We start from the raw sequence: 23,886 nt of genomic DNA, 5'->3' as shown, positions 1-23,886 counted from the left end.
TACAAAAGTTATAGAATTCCTAGAAATGGTGATTAATTGTGATGCCTAATGACCAATGAACCACCTTTATTGGTGATCCAACTTAAATTTCGTTAAGAATCTGGTCCTAACTATTTGATAAATAATCAATGAGATAACTTGTTTAGATTTTTTCCATCTCATGGCATTTGAGATTTTTTTTTTTTTGTTTTTAACTTCAACAAAAATGCCTCAGCTTTTATATAATTCAGGGTTTCAAGCATAAACATATACTAATTTTAGGGTCTCAGACAATAAATCAATTTCACAAGTACTTTTGAAGTTCAAATTGAATTTTAAGTGCCCAAAAAATTGTTATTATCTAATTAAAACGATAACATCTTACGTTTAATTTATTAATTTTTGCTCTTTAAATTAGTAAATTATTACGACAAAAACACATGACTTGATCATTAGACATTTCAACTGTAGTTATTTACACTAGATTACACACTCAATTGGTTTTTTTTCAGAAGAAATATATTATTAAGCTAAACTTTAAAAAATATTTTTGACACATTCAAGTCATAGTTTATTAATTAAAATCTCGTAAAAAATCAAATTACATCGAAAATTAGGCCTAATATACTCCCTTTATTTCAGAAATAGGTTGGTATAATACCACCTTTAAATTGTTTTTTACCAAAAACAAACTATAACTTCATAGCATATCTCTTTTAAAAAGTCTTCCATGCGCATTGTATTTTAAAATAAAATTAAGATAAAAACATTTAATCACAAGATAGCAAAATGGTTACCAAAAGTGAATGTTAACTACATAAAAGTAAAATAAAACTGAATTATATAGGAGAATATATCCACATAAAAGTGGACATGAAATGCTGTTACCAATAGTAGTATCCTTTATTAATAGTAAGATAATTAAAAATTGTTAATTTTTTACAACAATTAAAAAAATGTTAATAAAACTAAATAATATCTGAACAAAATTATTTTTACATCTTCCCACCAAAAAAAAAATCTTTACATCCTTCATAGCTTCTAGTATACGTACAATCTAAACAAGGGAATTCATTTCAAATAAAATGAGATTGACAATATGAATTTTTATTTACATGAAATGAAATATTTACTTTACATGCTCATGTTTGTACATATATTTCCCTTTTTCTCATTTATGCTCCCACCTTTCCACCAACAAGAAGGGGAAAAAATGAGTAAAATTCATTGAGAGGATTGGACAGAAGTTGGAAAGAGTCATGAACAGGTTTCAACATACTAAATCTTCAATGAAATGGATTATTACTTTCAAATACCAGCAGGGATTAGATCCTTATCAACATCAATCATCTGATCATCTTCCAGTTCCATCCAATGTAAAATAGGACCCTGAACATCATATTTGTTTAGTAACAAAGTCTAATTGATTTGAGGTTATTATAATGAGCATCAAATATAAACGATATACTATGTGCTATATATACTTTGAAGTGTATACATAACTGGCAAAATTGTGATGACATTAACAAGTTTCCATAAAACGCTAATTGAGGAAACAAAACTGCAAAGTATTCAATGAAAATGGAGAACATTTTATCATATTTTTTTGACACCAACATTTTATCATATTAAAAACACAAAAAATGTATTTTAATATATCTTAGCTAGTGGTTTTAGGATCCTCAGACACTTATTATTGCATTGCACCACAGTAAAAGAGTGGCATCACATTCTTCAGATGTTCATAATGAAGTTTGTAATAAAAATAAATATGAAAAACTTCTAAAAATTGACTTATATATAATCTAATAATCTAATTTTAACATATGGAGAATGTTATTTCAATTTTTTTTCTAATTTTCTTCTCCTATAAGTTTTTATAAAGAAGTTTTTCCAAATAGAACCAAGATTTATCACGTGGTAGTAAATTGACAACTTACTACCTTTCCTTGTCGTAGTACTTTGGGAGGCAGTTTTGTCATGTCGACCACTGTGGACGGTTCAGCCACTCTTACACCACCATCAACAACAAAATCAAGACCCTAGAACAACCAATATAAAATTGTTACGAGGAAATATAACCCCCCAAAAAAAAGTATCAAGGTTTGGGGGATTGCTCCGGTGCCCTCTTATTTGAAGGGGTTTTGGTGCCCCTCAGTACAAAAGTTGGGTTTTTAGGGGCAATAAGGTAAATTGATAGCCTTCAGACAATTTATCAATTTACCTTATTGCCCCTAAAAACCCAACTTTTGTACTGAGGGGCACCAAAACCCCTTCAAATAAGAAGGCACCGGAGCAATAGCCCAAGGTTTGCTCTAGGAAAAGAAAATAAAAGAAAAAAATGAAATAGGTTTCCTCAAAAATTAAAATTAACTTATACCCAATTAATTTGTAGAAGTTATATCATATTACTTGATAGAGCCATGAATACCAAAAGTCTTATCTAAATAGACTGCGGAGTGCAGAGCATGTGTTCAGTCACATTCTTCATGGGAAAATGCAAAAATTAAAATTAACTTATACCCAAATTAATTTGTAGAAGTTATATTATATTACTTGATAGAGCCATGAATATCAAAACTCTTATCTAAATAGACTGCGGAGTGCAGAACATGTGTTCAGTCACATTCTTCATGGGAAAATGGAAAATAGGTTTCCCTTGAGAAAGATGACTACGTAAATATAATGTGCTATGTACATGATATGGTCTATTTATAACAAGCATAAATGCCAAATTGCCAATAATATTCCCTTTTTCTTTAGAGCAAGGGTCAAAATTATTATTTCCATAGTTATTTAAAATGACTAAATTCATCAACCCTTAATAGAAGAGTGATACCTCTGGTCCATATGTATCAGCTATCATAACTGGATCGATCATCCATTCATCTTCCTTCTGGAACTTGATGCTAAAAGAAAGATGAAAAGTGTCAAAGTAATATTAAGGTACAAACATCAACTATTATTCAACAAATTCTTATCCAGCAAAATAAACAAATAAAAAAAAATCCACTTACTAGGTGTGTATTTGGGTGAGCATTTACAAACTCAATTTTTATGATATTTGATTTTGCATGATTGATTTTGGTTAAAATTGAGTTTGAAGTAAAATGATTTGTGTTTTGAAACTTTAATCTCAAAAGCAAGTTCATACTTCATAGTAAAAGTTAGTATGAAATTCTCAGCCCAACACAAGTTAAATAAGTGTTGCTTTTACTAGAATCAAATTCAGCCTCAAAATCACATAAAAGCAGCTTTTTCCCAAACAAGATTTTTTACATAAAAATCCAGTTGAAACATCAAATGTGGGTTTGGGTTCATTGAATGCCAAACCAAACACACTAGCACAGACATCAAAAGTGGCTAGTATGGCTGCCTAGGAGCTGGGATGGGGTCAAAAACAGACCTCCAGCGCTCCAGCCTCAGATGGCCTGAGGTTAAAAGGGTTAGATGAAGTGGTCCTGATGTGGCCACATCAGGGTGAGGTGGCTGATGCTGTGATACTGCCATAATATTCACTCAGTTACCCTTCATTAAAATGCTTCGTAGTCAATAGGTGTTGCTAGATTATATGAAAATATTCATTATTATCTTGATCATATCATAGAATAATTGAGATCATCTTTTAGGATTAGTTTCCCTATTTCACCATTATGTCTTAGGATTGGTTACCATATTTCCTTATCTAATGATTTATTTCGTTTTTAGTTAGGATTATGATTGGCATAAATAAAATATAGTGCCTTAGACTTTGGGAACATATAACCAGATTGTGATACGTCCCAATACACAGTAGAAAATATTCAAAGTCTTAAGTCTCTACTCTTTTTGTTTAGTGTTTCCTCTCTTACTACCTAAAATCCCACAATTTCAACATCTCATGACTTGTCCCATTACTACTACACTGCTCAGCTTCCTAAAATATGGAGTTCTACTTTATTTTATGATTCTACATTCATATTAGTTATCTTTCCTGTAAGAAAAACATTTTCCATTGTCCATCTTATTTTCGACCTCTAACCATTGTTGTGATATCTCATGCAAGTCCTAACACATACACATGTCTCCAATTTCTGATCTCCTCTGCCAAGCATTTTTCCAATGTGTTTTAAAAAGTCTTCCAACTGTCCTTTTCTCCCTCTGGCAGTTAGAAGTGTAATCAGCGACACCTCCTTTGGGCACTCCCTTCCAATTACAGAAATGCCAACCAATGTTGATTCCTCGCATGAATCCCTAGATCCTCTTTCTACTGCTATCACTTTTCATCATCAAATCAATGAAAAGCTTGCTAAAAATTTTCTCCAATGGCAACAAGTAGAACTAATGATCAAAGCTCATTGTCTGCATCACTATCTTGGGGCACTAATGATTCCTCCAAAATTTCTCACCTCTTCAGATTGTGATCCGAATGTTAATAGGATCAACTTCTTCTATCATGGATCCAATCTTCATTGCATGATACTTTTGCATTCTTGGATGTACTCATGCAATTCAAATTTGGGAGAAAATCCACTCATTTTCATCACCAGACTAGCACGAAGGTGTGATAACTGCGATATGAACTTCACAACTCATCACTTGATAATTGACCAGTAAATGAATTTCTTCTTCGTGTTAAAGCACTCGTTGATGCATTGTCCTCTGTAGGAGATCTGATTTAACACCAAGAGCATGTGGACATTATTCTTGAAGGACTTCCACAGGATTATGATCTTGTTATTTCTCCTATTGAGAGCAAGGTATCTCCAATGGCTATTGAAGAAGTTGAAGGCCTTGTACTTGCTCAAGAACTACAATTAAAGTACAAAAAGAAAACTATGTGCAAGACTCCTTCAATAAATGTTACAAATGCTAATTCTCAACCTAAATCGTCACAACATGAGAACTCCAATCACAACAACCATTTTCATGACCAACCGCCATCTAGTAAACATGGTGGTGGCTATCATGGTCGTTTTGGCAGAGGAAGAGGACATGGAGGTCACTTCAATATTCAATGCCAAGTGTATTTCAGGCATGGTCATACAGCAACAGTGTGCTATCACATGTTCAATCAAAATTATTAACCTACCCCTACTATGTTTCAATATTATCATTTTGACAATGGCTCTCATTGGAACAACAATGCTATTGATGCTCCTCCTGGTTTTCATCCTAAACCATTGGCATCAAATCCTTATCAATACAATCATACTGCCCCATACACTCAGCAGAAACCACCACAAGCATTCGTAACGAACACTAATCAGTCTACCTCACAACAATGGTTTCCAAATTCTGGAGCCTCCTTTCATGTCACGAATAATGCCAACAACATTCAACAGCTAACTCCTTTTGAAGGTCCTAATCATATCTTTATAGGGAATGGTGAAGGTCTACCTATTGATTTTGTTGGATCTAGTAATATTACAAGAACCTTAAATTCGCATTTTTCTCTTGCACTGCATCAAATGCTTCATGTTCCACAAATTACAAAAATCTTGATAAGTATTAGTAAATTTGCAAGAGATAACGATTGAATTTCAAGTTGATTGTTGCTTTGAATTTCACGTTGTTTCTAACATTTCCTACTATTGTTCTCTTGTTGGTGCACTATATTCTACATTACTAGACTTGAGATAAGTTATGTAGTCAACAAGGTTTGCCAGTTTATGGCTTCTCCCTTAGAAGAACACAAGACTATTGTCAAGCGTATTTTTAGCTATTTTAAAGGCTCTTTACACACTAATCTCCGTCTTTTGCCAGCTTCTCCCAATTACTCGCTCTGCTTACGAGACTACTTTGATGCTAACTGGACTACTGATATTGATGATCGATGTTCTACTTTCGGGGTTGCTATTTTTCTCAGTCTTAACTTGATTACTTGGTCTCATAAGCAAACAGTGGTTACAAGACAGATGCTAGATATCACAACTTAGCTATTGTAGCTGGAGATTTGTTATGGGTTCAAATGCTACTGCACGAACTCTCCATACCTTCATGCCAACTAGCTTTTGTGACAATCAAAGTTTTGTTCGTCTTGCTCACAATCTCGTTCTTCATGCTCACACCAAGCATATGAAATTATACCTCTTTTCTGTGCGAGACCAAAGTTATTCAGAAGCAGATTAATATCTTAGGAATTGATCAAATTGCTTTTATCATCAACTCGTTTTTCAGACTTATCATCCAAGCTTAATGCGTTCAAGCTTCTAGCTCAACTACCTTGATCTTGCGAAGGGGAAGTGAGAATATAATTTCCCCATGTAAATTTTTCTGTTATGTGTCAATTAGATGTAATGATGCAAAGTTGGTTAGATATTAGTTTGAACAATTAGTCCTTCAGTTAGTGGTTGTTACACTAATTGATCTTAACACCTATATATATATATATATATATATATATGGAGAGACCAAATTACTTCGGTGTAATTTTTACCAATTATTACACTATTCAATAATTTTATATTAAATATGAATTTTGTCGATCTAACTATTGAATTATAACTTCATATCACTTTATATGTTTATGTCAAATTTTGTTAAAATTGAACAATTTAAAAGTAATCAAATTGTTTATATTTTAGTATATTTTGAAATTTATATATTACATCAATTTTAATGTATATGAATGAGATATCAAATCATCTTGAATTAATATAAAATTTTATATATATGATCTAGTAATATAGAACTTTCAATCTAATGGTAATTTAAAAAAAAAATCACATTTAATATAAAGTTATTAATTAGTGGTTCTTTATGAATTTGTTTTGTTGCTATGTTTCTTATTGTACACCTCCCAAATCTTGGGCCTATTTTCCACATTTGCCATCAATTGGCCCGAGTATTTCTCTCCATTACTATTAGTTTTGTTAGAATAACTTATTAGGGAAGCTTCTGTATTTATTATTATTTTCTTTTGTATGTCTGATGTGAAGTCTTAGGCTCTTAACCTTTTCCAGCCTATGTTGTATGTTTGTATACTCAATCAGATATATCTAGAATGGAGCAATGCAGTGTAGATAGACACACCATTTTTTCAAAACCATCTTAACATTCAAGTTGGTATCAGAATGGGTCCGATCTCGCTTTGTCGTCCACCATCGTCCGTGTCGTCTGCTAACGACCAAATTCTTTGGCAACCATAGGGTTTGGTGCGCCTCGTTGAGCGTGACCCAACCCTCTTGGTTTCAAGAGCATTGGAGTCTCCACGTGCTCTCATGCGCCACTCCAAGTTCCTGTTCAGTCAAGCGCGTGTATCTCACGTGCCGCCTTCTGGTCGTCGGAAGTCCGTTGTGCCACCGCCGTTGTGCTCGTCCACGCCTTCTGGGTCTGTTTTAGACCTTAGTGTACTGTTCCAGGTGGCTATTTGGACCACGACCACTATTCATCTTCTTCTCCTTGTCTCTATCTCCATTTTTTTTTCTCCCATGGCTTCTTTAGGGGACACCTACTATTACTACAGAAAAGTTAAATGGAAAGAACTATCTGTCATAGGCTGCATCTGTGGAACTTTGGTTCCTTGGTCAAGGGCACCATGACCACCTAGAAAAGGAAGACATTGAGGGGTCAACAGAGAATAAAGCTCAGTGGAAGAAAATTGATTTTTAGTTATGTGCTGTGTTGTGGCAATCTGTAGAACCCAATATACTGGAACACTTAGAGCCTTGAAAACTTGTTGCTCTTTTTGGAAGAAGGCTTAAAATATCTATGCTAATGACATTTAAAGGCTATATGATGCTACAAAAATTAGCCTCTCTAAGACAAACTAGTCATGATATGGTTTCTCATGTGGCTGAAGCTCAAGCTGCTGTGGAAGAACTAAGATTGTTCCTTGATGATGATTCATTGGAAAGAATGGAGAAAAAACTTGATAGGCTATATATGGTGATGATTTTACGAACCTTGCATTCAGATTTTAATCATGTTCGTGATTAATTGCTGTCTGGTCATGAAATTCCCTCAATGGACAACCTAGTTACTAGACTGCTCTGAGTTCCAACTGAAGCCAAGAGCAAAAATTTTACCACCATTGTTGAAGCTTCTGCTATGGTCTCTTCCAAGGGAAGAGGTGGTCGTGGAAACCGAGGAAGAGGGGTTAGAAGTGGTCGTCCTCAATGTTCCTACTGCAAAAGGATGGGTCCTACTCGAGAATTATTACTCTCTCCATGGTTTTCCAGAAAAGACAGCAAAATTTGTCCAAGTCTGATCAAGCAAAAAAGTCTGATAGGAAGATCCCTGAAAATGATTATCAAGAATATCTTCAATGGAAAGTTATGAGTCAAGCCCAATCTTCCTCTACCCCTACTATTTCTACTACTTGTATTTCTCAATTAACTACAAGTCAAAGTCCATGAATCAATCGTGCCCTGATCACATAGGTGGTAATGAGTCTATGTTTTCTTCCATGTCTTCTTTTAAATCAACCCATCTTATTACCTTAGCAGATGGATCCAAAATTGCTCCCAAAGGGATTGGTCAAGTTTCCCTTTCTCTTATGTTAAATTTAAAATCTGTTTTGTTTGTCCCTAATTGTCCTTTCAATTTGATCTCTTTAAGTCAATTAACTAAATCCTTAAACTGTTCAGTAACTTTTAATGTTGAATCTTATGTCATTCAAGAACGTGGTACGAGCAGGATGATTGGCGTAGGACATGAATTTGGTGGTCTTTACTATTTTGGAATGCAACCACCTGCATCTTGTGTTGCTGTTTTGCCACCCAAGCTTTTGCATGATCATTTGGGTCATCCAAGTTTGTCCAAGTTGAAACTTAGTTCCTAGTCTCAAAACATTGGAAGAGTTAGGTTGAGTCATGTCAACTAGGCAAACATGTTAGATCATCCTTTCCCAAAAAAACTGAAAAAAGATGTAACTTGGTTTTTACCACCATTCACTCAGACATTTGGGGCCCAAGCCATGTAACATCTATTGGTTTCAGATATTTTGTAACCTTTATTAATGAATTTTCTCGATGTACTTGGGTGTACTTAATGAAAGATCGTTCTGAACTTTTGTCTATTTTTGTTTCTTTCTTTAATGAAATTAAGAATCAATTTGAAAAAACAATCAAAATTTTTAGAAGTGACAATGCCAAAGAATATTTCTCCTTTGAATTATCTTCTTTTTTATCCTCACAAGGTGTTTTACATCGGTCTACATGTCCACACACACCCCAACAAAATGGAATAGCAAAAAGGAAAAATAGACACCTTGTAAAGACAGCACGCACCCTAATACGCAATGCAAATGTTCCTGTACATCATTGGGGTGATGCAATTCTTACGGCCAGTTTTCTAATAAACAGAATGCCATCTTCTTCTCTTGAGAATAAAATTCCTTACTTGATTATCTTTCCAAAGGAACCTTTGTTTCATGTCTTACCTAGAGTCTTTGGGTGCACATGTTTTGTCCATGATGTCTCCCCTGGTTTGGATAAGTTATCGGCTAAAGCTATTAAATGTGTTTTTCTAGGCTATTCTCATCTCCATAAAGGGTACAAGTGTTACTCTCCAAAGACCAAAAAATTTTACATGTCTGCTTATGTCACCTTCTTTGAACAAACTCCCCTTTTTCTATCCTCTACAAATGATTCTGTGACAATCCAACAGGTTCTACCTGTTTCTTCCCATCTGTCCATACCACTTCAACCTTTAGCCCCTAATCAAGAGGTCACTCAACCCACCTTGTCCACAAATAGACCAATTCCAGATACTTATGCGGATTAAACAAATTTTTCAAGAGTTAAAATTTTGTGAAGGTCATCCAATGAAATTGTATTGTGATAATCAGGCTACACTCCACATTGCCTCCAATCCAGTATTTCATGAGAGAATTGAACATATAGAAGTTGACCGTCATTTTGTTAGAGAGAAACTGTTGTCTAAGGAAATTGTTACTAAATTTCTCACATCCAATGAACAACTTGTAGATGTTATGACTAAGTCATTGAGGGGGCCTCACATTCAATTTTTATGTTCCAAGCTTGGTACATACAATCTGTATGCTCCAGCTTGAAGGGCAGTGTTAGAATAGCTTATTAGGGAAGCTTCTGTATTTATTATTATTTTCTTTTGTATGTCTAATGTGAAGTCTTAGGCTCTTAGCCTTTTCTAGCCTATGTTGTATGTTTGTATACTCAATCAGATATATCTAGAATGGAGCAATGCAATGTGGATAGACACACCATTTTTTCAAAACCATCTTAACATTCAAGTAGTTTCTCTTTTTGGCCACCCTTTTCCCTACCTTTTTAGTGTTTTCATCATTGTTTGTAGTGGCCCTTTAGCTTTTCTGACAACTTTTTTGACTGCCACCCTCTGAATCTGCATCCCATTCCAAAACCAAACAAAACCTACTAGTTCCAACCCATGTGCATAGCTCTTAGCATCCACACACATGGGTCTTTTCTAGCACATGTCAAAACTCAACCCTCAATTTTTGCCACTATGGAAGCAAATTCTAGTTAATCTCACCAATGCCAAACTCATGTCAACCTCCTCATTCTAGATATGTCCTTGGCTCATTTGTCTCTAGATTTGTGGCTCCTTTTTCAGGTTTTTCACTACTGTATGGCATCAAGTTGATACTAGAGTCATCATCCTAGCCATGCAGTTTTCTAGAGATATTAGCTTGGCCCCCCACAACTTTCCTAGAGATTAGAGATATCATATTGACCCCACAACTTTACTAGGGAATCATCTTGGCCTACTGGCTTTCCCAGGAAACCAACTTCTCCTTGTGGCTTTCCCAGGGAGTCATCTTGGTCTCGTGGCTTTCGCAAGGAATCAACCTCACTTCGTGGCTTTCCTAGAGAATTGTCATGGTCTTGCGACATTCCCAAAGAATCATCTTGCCCCTACAGCTTTCCCAAGGAACCAACCTAACCTTTGGGGCTTTCCCAAGGAATCATCTTTGCTCTAAGGCTTTCCAAGAGAATTCACAGGTTTCCTCTACAGCTTTCCCAATGAATCATCCATGTCACATCATTCTACAATTGCAAATTATATTGCCTATTATTATTATTTTTTTCTAAAAGGGGTGTATGTACAACAAGCTTGAAGTTTAGTAAGCTTTAACTCGAGAGGGAGAGTATTACAATACGAGAAAATATTCATTATTCTTGATCATATCCTAGATTATCTTAGATTATTCTTTAGGATTAGTTTCTCTATTTTATCATTATCTCTAAAGATTGGTGACCATATTTCCTTCTCATGATTTATTTCCAATTTAGATAGGATTATCATTTGTATAAATAAGGCTTTCTACTTTAGGTTTCATGAACATATTATCACACAAATACATAAATGGGACTTACCTGCCATCGGTGACTTAAAATCTAGAAGCTGAAACTCCCTTTATCCTCTTATTTATCTATGCTTTTATTCACTCAGACTCATCTAATCTGGACTGACGCAAAAGATTCTCTCCATTATCTCCCTTTTTTTCTTGGATACTTGCCATTATGTCTCATTTTCATTATGTTTAATGTGCACTTCTATTATTATGTTTCTAGCATTTTCAATTTTGATTACTTTGTTTTAATGTTGTTTATTTGAATTTAAATGTTATTTGGTCATGATTTGTTGTGATCTTTATAATTTATTATTAAGTATCCATATCACTTCAATGATGTGGCTTGTTACCATATCAATTATCAAGTGATGTGGTTTTTGGGGTGGCTGCCTCAATCCACATTTTACCTCTTGACAACTCTGGTTACTAGAAAACAATCTTTCTTTCCCTAGGCAAAGAGTAAAAAAGGATGAAACAATTTCAACAAACCTTGTACATATTAATGGTGCATCCATCTCCTTTAGTATTGATTGGCAAATGGCATCATCAGGCATGCGGACACCCACATTTTTTCTTGATGCATATTTGGCAGAAGAAGTCCCAAACCTAATGCATTGCTTGGGTAATTCTTTGCTTGCAATTAGGATGAATGTGTACTGTCACTCAATAACAGTTAATGAATAATTCAGCAATAAAAAAGGATGAATGTGTACTGTCACTCAAGAACAGTTAATGAATAATTGGCAGACTATGCAGCATAGACACTATAGTGTAAGGATGATGCATAACATAGTTAGGAAGTAATCATCATAGGCTTTTAAATACATACACACAACAATTAAAGATAAATGAACTGATAGAGACATCCATTCACTTAACAACTACAACGTAAAGCTCCTTGTTCCTTAAGTTTTCAGCAAACAGATCTGAAGAACTGTGTTTAAATTTTAGATTTTTTTTATGCTAATATACACAAACACATCATTTTTATCAAGGGCATTCAAGTTGGCAGAGAACACCAGGAAATAAATGGGAACCTACTTGATTATATTAAGTAGAATGGTAATTCATGGTCTCTACAGGAAATGACAGGTTACAATTAAATTTCACCCTCCAAATATCATTAAAATGTCCACAAATTCATCAATTATTTTTTCATTAGAACTAGAGAACATACTTACAGGACCAGGTAAGCAATGCTTAACAGCTTTGAATAGATTAGCATGGCCTTGACCATCACCACGTGGAAATCCAACTGTGTACTTGTCTATGTCCCGAAATGAGTAGCACAAGATGCTAAGAGGCTGCAAGAAAAGAGTTATCATAAACATTAATGATTGAAAGTAATATTACCAGGTATAGATATACATCGAGAAAGTTGTTAATTTTATGTCAAACACAGTCCAACCTAAATAAATGTAAAGTGATTGCAAGCATGTGGCATGCACCATAACGAGAAAAGTAGTACGCCAATTGGAAGCACATGTACAAGTGACTAAGACAAGCAGTACTCCTCACCTTTGAAGCTTCTATATTCTTGATTCTGCAACACCACTACAAAAAAATGTTAATGGGGACGAAAATGGAAAATCTAGGAACAAAAAAAATATTTAAGATTGGCAAAAAGCTCCCTACCTACGAAGACGTTCAATGGCTGAGTGGCTTCTGAGGTCACATACAATTGCATACCTACATAAAGAAAGAAAACCCAATGATGGGCAATTATGGACCTCCATCAATTTATTTACATGAAGATAAGAAGATATTAATGGATAATAGGACTGTTATATATCACACAATCATATCATAGTTAACATGTAGAAACATTTTCTTTTTCTGCCACGAGGATTAATGATATGAAAAACTTATTAGTAGAGAAAGCACTGACCTCCCTGATATCAGTGTTAATTAAACTTATTATACCTCACTTATTTAGAAAATTGCATCCACCTACCTCTTATTTTTGTTATTTTTAAGGTACTGTGTGTGGTTTATAAATAAAAGTATGCAAGGTGTGTGTAAATTTTAAAAAACAAAAATGTGTAAGAATAATATATCAACTATCAAATAAGAGAACTAAGTATAATTTTCCAAACATGTAGGGTGTAACTGTGCAAGTGGAATCAGAGCCAACCCCGGGAGTGGTAAACATAATTAGCCCTAATTAATGTGACATTAAACATCATTTAGGGTAAGTTAAGGAGAAGTCTTACACACCTTCAATGGGAGTGACTCCTTATTAGGAGAGTAAAATTCCAATAGAGTTAGTTAACCACTTAGTTTATTAAGGTCACTTGCTTGTTGTTAGTGCTCAATAGTTTGTACAAATAAGAGCACCATGTACAATTGCTGTATCTTTAATAAAAAAATATGACCTTCTTGGACTTATTCTCTCTTCCGGGCATATGCCTATGATCTGTATCCCTCTCATCCTCTAATTACCAACACACATTTCATTTGAGTTCAAACATAGCACCAATAGTTTTCTCTTCATAATTCTTTTCACACGGTACAAACCATAAAAATGTGATGATTTTCCTTCATTTTCTTTTCTCTCCCTTAACCAGATCATCCAATGCAACAGGAGAATATACAAATGTTATTTCAGTTTATATTAACTAAGAGTCTGTTTAGATATAAACTAAAAACGCTTTGAGAGTTTCTCTATCGAAATAGAGTACTTCTTGGTAGAGAAACTCTCGAATGCGCTTCTAAGCTGGTATCCAAACTGACTCAAAATGTTGAACAGTCAAAACGGGTTGAATAAGATAAGGAAACAGAAAAGGCATAAAACCCAGATCAAATGTAATTGCACAAAGCATAAGATACTTGTCAAATGAACTAAACTGAACCAAATAAGCACTTGAGCTGCTTAAAAAAACAAAAATGAACCAAACCAACCAAAAGCAAACATTTATGAATAATTGAAGAACACTTACAGGGTATCAGTGGGGATGACACCAACAGCACCTTGTTTCAACATACTAACAATCGGTTCCAATTTCCAAGAGTCAGACGCAGACGGGTCTGCTTCAACGTACACCAAACCATCCTCCTGTTCAACATCACCAACCGTCAAAACTAACAATCAAAGTTAACAGTTGCGCGACACGTGGCACGTCAAAACAAACCTTGGTGAAGCGAGAACCGGAAGTGTACTTGAGACGCTTGGGGCTGCGCTTAACAACCTTGGACACCACTCGGCTTCTTCTGGGAGCGCCAAACGACACACGGGTGCTCCGAAACGACACGCGAGAGCCGAAGAACGAGACGGCGTCGTAACGCCATAGCTGATTATCCCCACAAACACGAACCGTTTGCATTTTGCGTCAACACTGTAACCCGATACACAGAAAAAGGTAACGAATTTTGAAGTAAGAGAATGTGGGCATGCTCTAGTTAGTTACTTCTCCAATGCCGATTTTGCTGCGTGCCAGTGGGATGAACAGAAACGACGCTAAAGAAACTTCTGATTCTTTTCTGTTTGGTTAAAACTAGAAACTTTGTTGATCATCGTCGTCACTTATTCAACGACGCCGTTTAATATTTTTTTTTTTTTTTTTTTACATCATCTTACACTTCTTTGCGATAAATATACAAATTAATCTATACTTATTATGAAAAATAGACTTTTGTAATTATCCTTTTGATTTTTATTTTTATTTTGAGTATTATTATTTTTAAATTTTTTAAAAAATTAAATTCTTTTAAAATAAACATATAAAGACACAAAATATTTTTTCTTATTATTTTTTATAATTATTTAAAAAATTATAAGATAATTTCTAACTAGTTATTACTTTATATTGACAATATATTAAAATTAAATTTCTTATTTTTATTAAGAATTTAATTAATTATTATATACCGTTAATATAAAAATTGATATATCAACTAGTTAAAAAAAATATGATTTTTAAAATAATTATTATAAATTTTAATAAATATCTTATTTTGATGTTGACAATTTTTTCATATTTTTTTTTTACTTCTCTGACTAAATTGTTCAATTACTCCACTATTTAACGTTAATCATATACTTTTATTAGTTCTTTACAACGAAAATACATTTTTTTTTTACTAATTTAACATATATAATGATTTATAATTAAATGATATTATAAAATTGTTTTACATTATTTAGCTTATCTTTTCTCTTATTGATATTTTTCCCTTGCACAAAATTGTCGCGTTAATTATTAACATTATAGAATTTTGATTAAAAAAAACTATTATAGTCACCACACAACAGAAGATTTATCTTCTCCTATTATTAAGAAATAGCATATGATAGTATTTGAGGAAAAAGAATTTTTTTTTAACAAATTTTATAACTACTAAACATGGTGAATCATAACCATGACTATAATATAATACGAAAGAATTCAATTTCTTTATAAGATAAAAAAAAATATTCTTGCATGTAAAAATTTTAGTCAAAATCCATTTCATTAGAGTAAATACTTTTCTATAAACACAATAAAATAAAAATAAAAGTATTAAAATAATAACTAAATCCACTATCAAACCCGTATTGAAATTCATTACAAAAAAAAGAAGAAAAAAAACGTATTGAAATTGTCCTCAGACATCATTTTAAATGCATAATAATAATACTCATGTAAAAAAAAATACTTATTTTATCTAAATAACTATAATCACCAACGGAAATTCATATGCATACATTTCAAATTTGTCCTTTTCATGAAGATATTTCCTTTAAACTAAAAAAAAAGTGATCACTAAAATCCTAATCTGAGGACCATACACGCAATAGTTCATAAGTGGGATATCTATCATACATTTCTACCCAAGATAAGATTTCCACAGGAATTGTCTAATGAACAAATCCAGAAGACAAAAAAAAATTCAAAAACATCTTCATTGCTCTTTAAAGATCTAGACTTATTAGAATTTCACGGGTTCCACAGTAATCCAATCATGCAAGTGGGACCCAAAAATTAACGCACTTAAATAGTATAATATTCGTCATGTCACAATCACATTTGTGCAAATTTTATCATATGATTATAATTTTTCAGCAAACTTTTTTACTCTAATATTTTTTAAACATGGAAAAAATTCATCAAGCATTATTCGAAAAATATCATTTGATATCTCCTTCAGAAAGTAAGTAATCAAATCTAGCAAGGCGAAAGCCAAACATTTTATAGTTTTTATAAATGAAAAATTATCCCTCATTTTGCCTCTCTTCAAAATTCCCCATTCATGTCCTAAATGGCACGAATGAGAGCTTTTTGAGGCACACATGACACACGAAGGTTTTAAATGTGACTTTTTGATTTGAGTGAGGAAAGGTGAAGAAAAAGTCCTCGAGTAAAACATCATGCTTTTAGTTTATTGGATGTTGTTTATAACCTATTTAGAAGAATTCTATCAAGTTTATTTCCAAGTGAATCCAAATGATTAAATACTAATTCTCGTAAAAAAAATAATAAAGAAAACATCCTATACCCTTTATCTAGGACTGGAAATTTATGCTCAAGTTTGGAACAACGAGAATAAGCTCAACATATCTCAACTCTATTAGAACGTAACCCATTTCTTTATTTCAAGTTCAACTAACTCCAAATTCGAGCTACTTTAATTAGATTAGCCTAACTCGTATCTTATACTTAATATATATATATATATATATATTAGTTCTTATACTTAATATATATTAGTTCTTTTTTATTTAATAAAGAGGTATAACTTTTTTTTTTCGAGTTAACTACTATAAGAATAAAATAATACTTCTAGTTGTAATTTCATATTCAAGATAGAGATCGAACATGATCCTTTATTAAAGAGAACAAACATTGGTGGTTATAAGACCTCCCTTGTGACACAAGGAATTGACTTGGTGCTCCCAAGTTCAATTTTTATGTGTTAAAATGATATTTAGTTAGTAGAAATCACGTTCTGCAAGTACGAATCAATATTTAATTATCAAATTTAAAACATTACATGGTATATATTCATGAAGAAAAAAAAAAGAACAAATGTTGTACCACTTGAGTTAGTGAATGTTATATATTTTAGTTGAAAATGTGTCACATAACATGAAATTTAAGTGTGGACCTCCATATATAACAAAAATATCATGATTTCTGGCTTAAGCACAACTTATTAAGTTGTACGCATTATTTATTGAGTTGTTATTGAATTGAGTCATTTGCAGCTCAACCAACTTCCAACCCCAACAACAATCACCTGACCCTAAAAAGTAAGAAATTTAAGTGAACTAGTTCCTCATTCTTCAAAGTAAAATTATGAATAAATCTTATAAAAAGAACATACACTTGAAAATCATTAATTTTCAATCACGATGTAAAAACGTACATGTGAACTTTAAGAAATATTAGTAAAAAATAATGAAAGAGAATAATGTAACATGGAAAAAATCACTATCCTGAATGTAAATTTTTGGTAGATTTCTAGTGCAACTCAATGACCCATTTGCTCCCCAAGGTTTACATAGTGACGTGTTCAAACTCATGTGCCCAAGGTCAAACTAATTAGAGTCTCACAAATAATACCCAAAACAATAGAGTATTTGATGGGGTACGATATGGAATACACCGTTAGGGAAGACCCTTTAGGTGAAACATCTCGGAGGAGTCCTAGGAGATAACGCGATTTGGAAGGCTTAATTCTACCCGTTTGTGTACATGAGACGTATCTTGTGTGGCTTCGCTATCCCGACGAGACCTTAGCAGTACATCCTTCTAGTTGAAAATGCATGGGTTGAGTCGTGCATGTACTCCTAAACTACTCTAGGTATGTTTCTTCGGCAGCATACCATGTGATATGTGATGAGGTATGTGACTAGTGCCACATGCATGCATTTATGAGTCAAGTCCATGTCATCATTACATGATAAGTGAATGTGCATGTGTTCTAATGTATCTGTACCTTGAGAGTTGTGCTTGGTTATGTGTAACTTGCGTGTTATTTGTTATGATTGTGTGTGTGTTGCTTAATATTTATTTCTACATCTGTACCCGAGTGAGATGTTTCTCACTTCCTTGTTGCTCTATGTGTATTTTTATTGTATTGCAGGTGATCATCAGCATGAGGATGTTGGTGATGAGGTTTATGTCTCATTATGGGGTGTGCTCTGATAGGACATGTGACATCGGGCTTAGTTAGAATTAGTTTAAAATGTTACTCTTGTTAAATTGCTTAGAAGATCTTGATTTTAGTTTATTTTTTTTATAATTTATGCATTAAACTATGATTTATGATTTATGAATGTGAGCTCTTTACCCTTATGTGGTTAGAGACTTGGATTTTATTTATGAAGAATTTTATTTATCTCTATTTATTGTATAATTATGTATATGGGGTAGAGGGTGTCTGATAGCTTATAAATAATATATTGGTTTTGTTGTAAGAATTTAAAGAAAAAATAATGAATTAATATTTTTAAGGTTTTACAATTGATTAGAATTGCAAAAAAACATAATTTGAATTAATATGAATAAAAGCATTGACACTTGATTTCATTATATTGTTCTCATGTATATTGAGAAACTCCAATTATTAGGTTTTAATTGAATTATTCCAATAAATCATGAATTAAACCCTAATTCTTTGGGTGTGAATGCATAAGTCTTTTGATTAATCTTTCAATCTATTACAAAGCTTAACCAAATGATTTGCATTAAGAAAAAAAAAGGTTAAAAATTTTGACAAATAAATATTAAATCATTCTTATTTATAAAATTTATTAAGTTTCTCTTTCAGTTCATGGTTCAAAAGTACTTTCTAACAACATTCAATTCCAAGAAATCATATTATGGCTAATCAAGTCAAATAAGCATTAAGAGTAGAAGAATAGAACAAATAATTGAATAAAAACCTTAATAATCAATTTAGCAAAAAAAAAACATGGATTTGATCTAGCTATATCAACCCCTATCACAAGTGAGTTTAGCTACTCATGGTCATAGAGAAAACAAATTAAAAAAGGATGAAATGATATAGAAGACAGACATGGAGGCTATGGTGATATTATGTACCATCATTTTTCCAAAGAGCATTACATTAGAAAATGTGTGTTAGGTCATAACTTTTTTGTTGGGCTTTTAATTAAATACTAGCGGTAATAACAAGGCTTTATCAGAGAAGTGCTTAAGCAAAGTTAACATATTCCATGCTTGGCTTTTATATCTAAAGAAACAACATCATCTTGATTCCACATTTTATTAAGGTGAGGTTGTCTTCCACCTTTATAAAAATTGCTACCATAATTTCCTTCTTGTTGACCTTGATTCCCCATATAATTAAATTGTTTCCATATAGTTAAATTATTCTTGAGGATCATTTATTGTCATACATTGTCCAATTTAATGATTTCTTTCACACATCACACAAAAAACATGCTGATATTGTTGAAGTTATGGAGTTTAGATTTATCGTGGTAGCTTTGAAACTTTTTTAGTGCGAAAGGTTCTTGTTGTTGTGTGAGGGTCTTGTTTTGTATTAGAAGATCATATTAAAACTCCAATTCTAAGACTCATCTCTTTGATGTTGTCTTTAAGTGCCATTGAACATCACAATTAGTGTTAGTCATGGTTCAAAACAACTACCTCATTTGTTGTTCCTAAATTTATATTTCCTCTAATTGAGGCATCAAGTTTGATTAAGGCATCAAGTTTGATTAAGGCTTCAAACTAAACAAGAACATGTGCAACTTGGTATAATCAACAAATCCATGTCTTTAAGACATTCAAAGTAGTTCTTTGTATCTTTCCCATTCTTCAAATAGTGGCCCATCATTCTTTTGCGCAAAAATAACAATTTCAATATTGTAACGACCCGCCACGATCTTTATACTTAGTGGAATCGCACTACAACTAGTTAACTAAGAGAATATTAGACTGGATAACACATACATACAGGCATAAATATAAAGATCAAATTAATTAAGTTTCTGTATATAAAATATAGCACCATATATGTACAGTTATCCCAAAATATTCCTTAGTGCCGGTCAAGCACATACAAAAAAAATGTTACCCAAAATGGTAACTCAAAACACGAGACTCAGATCCCCGTCTCACAACGATCACCTCTACTCCAAGCTATCCCTGACCTGCTCCCATACCAAGTATGATCATCGCAGTTCCACCACATGGAAACAAAAGGGTAAGCTAGAATTCAAAAATCAATAGTACAAGTACATAATAAAATCTATATTACACATGCATCCCAAATTCTGTCCCTAAGGACCCATTCATCTCAAGCAATCATTCATTCATCAAACATGAAGTCAAACACCACACTTCATCATATTAATAATCATGCAATAAATGCATCTCATGACAGATATCAATGCATATCAATCATCTAATGCGTCGTCACGCATACACCTAGGAGATCTCCATAATAATAGAGCTGTATAAGTGACATTACATCCTACCGAAACCACCCCAACCGTTTCCACGCCCAATACACCCGCTCGGTCACAGCTAAACAGGATATATAATCCTCACTCGGGTTTACTCGGATGATGTCACTTACACACTTGGAAGTCCATATCCACCGTCAGGTATAACACAGCTGGGTACGAGCTTACCACGACCTTGGCATGCATTAACCAAGTCAATTGTGGAGTTCGCCCACCGACTATCCGCAAGGATCCACGCACCTTCCCGAGTACTTGGTTAAGGGAATAACCCTCGACCTCATACCCCGCTCCAACACTAGCTAAGGACTTAGAGGAGACTCACCCAACCCAGTGGCCTATCTGAGCACCACTCTCCCAAATCCAGTGGCCTCCCAGAGCACCACTCTCGTATATCAGTGGCCTAACCAAGCACCACTCTCAAGAGACTCTATGTGAGCTCTTCTAGTTCGAAAATATTTTTCCTTTCCTCAAGTCCTAGGCTAGACTCATGCCATAGGCATCACATGCAATCATGCATCATACATCATAATGGTCTGCCCACCATCATGATCAACAATCATACACATGTCATAAGACATCACATGCAATAATGCATCATACATCATAAATCATTATGATCAATAAACATACTCATATCATATTCAACCATTCGTACGTATCATCACAAGCATACATATGAATCATACCTCACCAAACATCATATATCATACATACATGATCTAAACTTCGACTTTAAACATGCATAAGCATCAATTTAAATTAATTATTTATAAATATAATCACGATCGGCGCAGTCAGCTCGCGCCTGGCCTAACACCAACCCAAGAGCTCTAAGCTCTTCCACGCGTGGCGCGCTCAACCTGCGCCCGACCTAAACCTATTCAGAGAGTTCAAAACTCTCATCCAAACTAACAAATTCAACCACATGCAAACAATCTAGCTTCCCTTACCTGAAGATTGGCTCAGATAGCCAAAAAAACTGAACAAAAGTAGAATTTTCCTTTGAGGCTCAACTCGGAACTTCAATCCTCCCAAAACTAGCTTTCTAATCTGAATTTCAAGAAAAGACAGAAGGAGTTATTGATCTAGAGGAGAAAAGGAGTTAAACAGAGAAATTTGGGAGAGAAAGGAGCTCACTGACCTAGAGACCTTCTCTCTAAAACTTCTCTCTAAAACTTCTAATTCTCCTCACGGCCCCCTCACCCATATTTATAGGCAATCTGGAGTGGCCAGAACGGCCTGTACCGATACCGGAACGGCCCGTTCTGAACTCCCAGATCACGCACAAAATCCACGCCTAGAACGGCCCGTTCTGAAATTAGAACGGCCCGTTCCGGGACTCATCCGGAACGGCCCGTTCTCCCTCTGGAACGGCCCGTTCTCCTTCCCAGAACGGCCCGTTCTCCTTCCCAGAACGGCCCGTTCTCAACTACAATATGTAGTTCAATTCAGTAGTTTGGAATGGCCCGTTCCAGTTTGGGAACGGCCCGTTCTGGGCTACTGAATCAGCCTTTTTTTTTTTAACAATGTTACAAATATTGTCTTTGTTATTCTTTGGTTAAGGAAAAAATATAGCCAATAACTTTTCTACCACATAGTCTCGTACAATAAGGCAATGGTTAGGGCATGTTTACAACCATTTTTAGCTCTTCTGGTGAGGGAAAGAAGGAAATAACCTCTATTAGACAACTTCATCGAGCACATTACGTATCTTCATGGTATTACACAACTTAATAAAAGAAGTTGGTAAGGATCTCCATGATCTAGACCACCAAATTGGTTGTGTTGGACAAAATTGAGTAGGGCATGCTTCATCTCAAACCATTACACCTATATTTCTTTCACTCTCTCCCTCATAAATGTCTAATAGATTGTTAGAGTGTGTTAGTTCAAAGAATGAATAGGTACTCCCTCATCTTATGCTAATTTTGATAATAACAAAGTTAATATTTTTGAATCATCTAAGTAATAATTCTATAGATATATCATCTGTACAATATCATTTGAAAGTACGTCTGATTAGACAAAACTTACCAGATTGTACTTATACTATATTTTATTTAACTGACTCTATCATAATTTGAATGTTCTTTGTAGATATAATGAGGTATGACATCTTTGGCATCAATAGAGGTTAGAGATGTGATCATCACTATTTGGAAACTTCACCAACCTCAAAGTCAAAAAGCTACTTTAGTGCTCTACTAATGCCCACTCCTTTGCCTACTTCTTTCTTATAGGATAAAACATGTTAAGGAGGATCATTTAATACAACAACTGAGTGCTCAAACAAACATATTCAAAACATTGTTCATCACATGAAAAGTTAAGGGTAAAACTTCAAGCAGATGAAAAATACAAATGTTGAAGTTTGAACACTCATCTATCTCAAAAGGCAACATATCACAGAGAACATTCTAGAGAGAAGTAGAACAACTTGTACAAACTAAACAAAAACTTTATCTATTCAAAACTATGTTTTTGCTCACTCTTTATGATATCTGTCTTTGAAGAAAACATTGATTTGTAACCCTTTTACCTTATTCATTTTAGGATACTTGAAGATATTTTGTTTTTAGAGAATACTTGGATCTTGAAGCCATAAGTGACTTTGTGTAAAAGAATATTTGGATTGTGCTTAGCTAAGCCAATATTGACTTGTTTTAAAAAAATACTTGTTTATAAGCAAACATGTGTTAGTGAAATTTGATCTATTAATCAAAAGTTAGATGTAATCTTAGTGGTGAAGACTAACCAATATAAAAAGTTTGTGGAGATCTCTCTCCTTTATCTCTCTTTAATTTTGTGTTTGTTTGATATCATGTTGATTTTGTCTGTTGATTTACTTGAGCTGGTGAAAAAGTGTTTGTTTTATAAAGTGTTTAACAATCATATTATTATTATTATTATTATTATTTTAATATGTCATTTTTTATCCTTTGATTTCACTCATATTTGCAATCTTCTCTTCTTATCAAATTGAGAAATTCTACATTTTTCATCCATTTAAATTTTAATTATAAATAAAATAAATAATTAAATTTATAATATTTGTTATATTTTTTTATATATATTATCCAAATTTTGATTATTGTAATTTTTAATAAAAATAAATTTAAATAGAAGTATAAAGATTTAAAATTCTTTACATGTCCTGTATAAAGCAAATTAAGAACCCAAGTTAGATTTTAGCATTGAAAAAAAATTAAGA

At 33.5% G+C, this 23,886-nt stretch overlaps 1 protein-coding gene across 1 annotated transcript; it reads right to left on the bottom strand.

Annotated features, from left to right (window-relative positions):
• Positions 1–1,030: 1,030 nt before the first annotated feature.
• On the bottom strand, positions 1,031–14,753 carry LOC109795091 (DHBP synthase RibB-like alpha/beta domain-containing protein). Its single transcript, XM_020354506.3, has 9 exons — positions 14,389–14,753; positions 14,197–14,312; positions 12,893–12,946; positions 12,776–12,800; positions 12,439–12,561; positions 11,747–11,913; positions 2,819–2,888; positions 1,923–2,021; positions 1,031–1,368 (listed from the first exon to the last, which is right to left on the bottom strand). Exons 1-9 carry the CDS (start codon positions 14,578–14,580, stop codon positions 1,288–1,290), a joined length of 927 nt encoding a protein of 308 aa, XP_020210095.1. The 5' UTR covers positions 14,581–14,753; the 3' UTR covers positions 1,031–1,287.
• Positions 14,754–23,886: the final 9,133 nt, after the last annotated feature.

This window comes from Cajanus cajan, chromosome 4, assembly GCF_000230855.2.
Source record: "Cajanus cajan strain Asha chromosome 4, NIPB_CcT2T_4, whole genome shotgun sequence".
Taxonomy (NCBI): Eukaryota; Viridiplantae; Streptophyta; class Magnoliopsida; order Fabales; family Fabaceae; genus Cajanus; species Cajanus cajan.
Note: the sequence above shows the minus strand (reverse complement) of the source record. Positions and strands in the feature narration are given on the sequence as shown.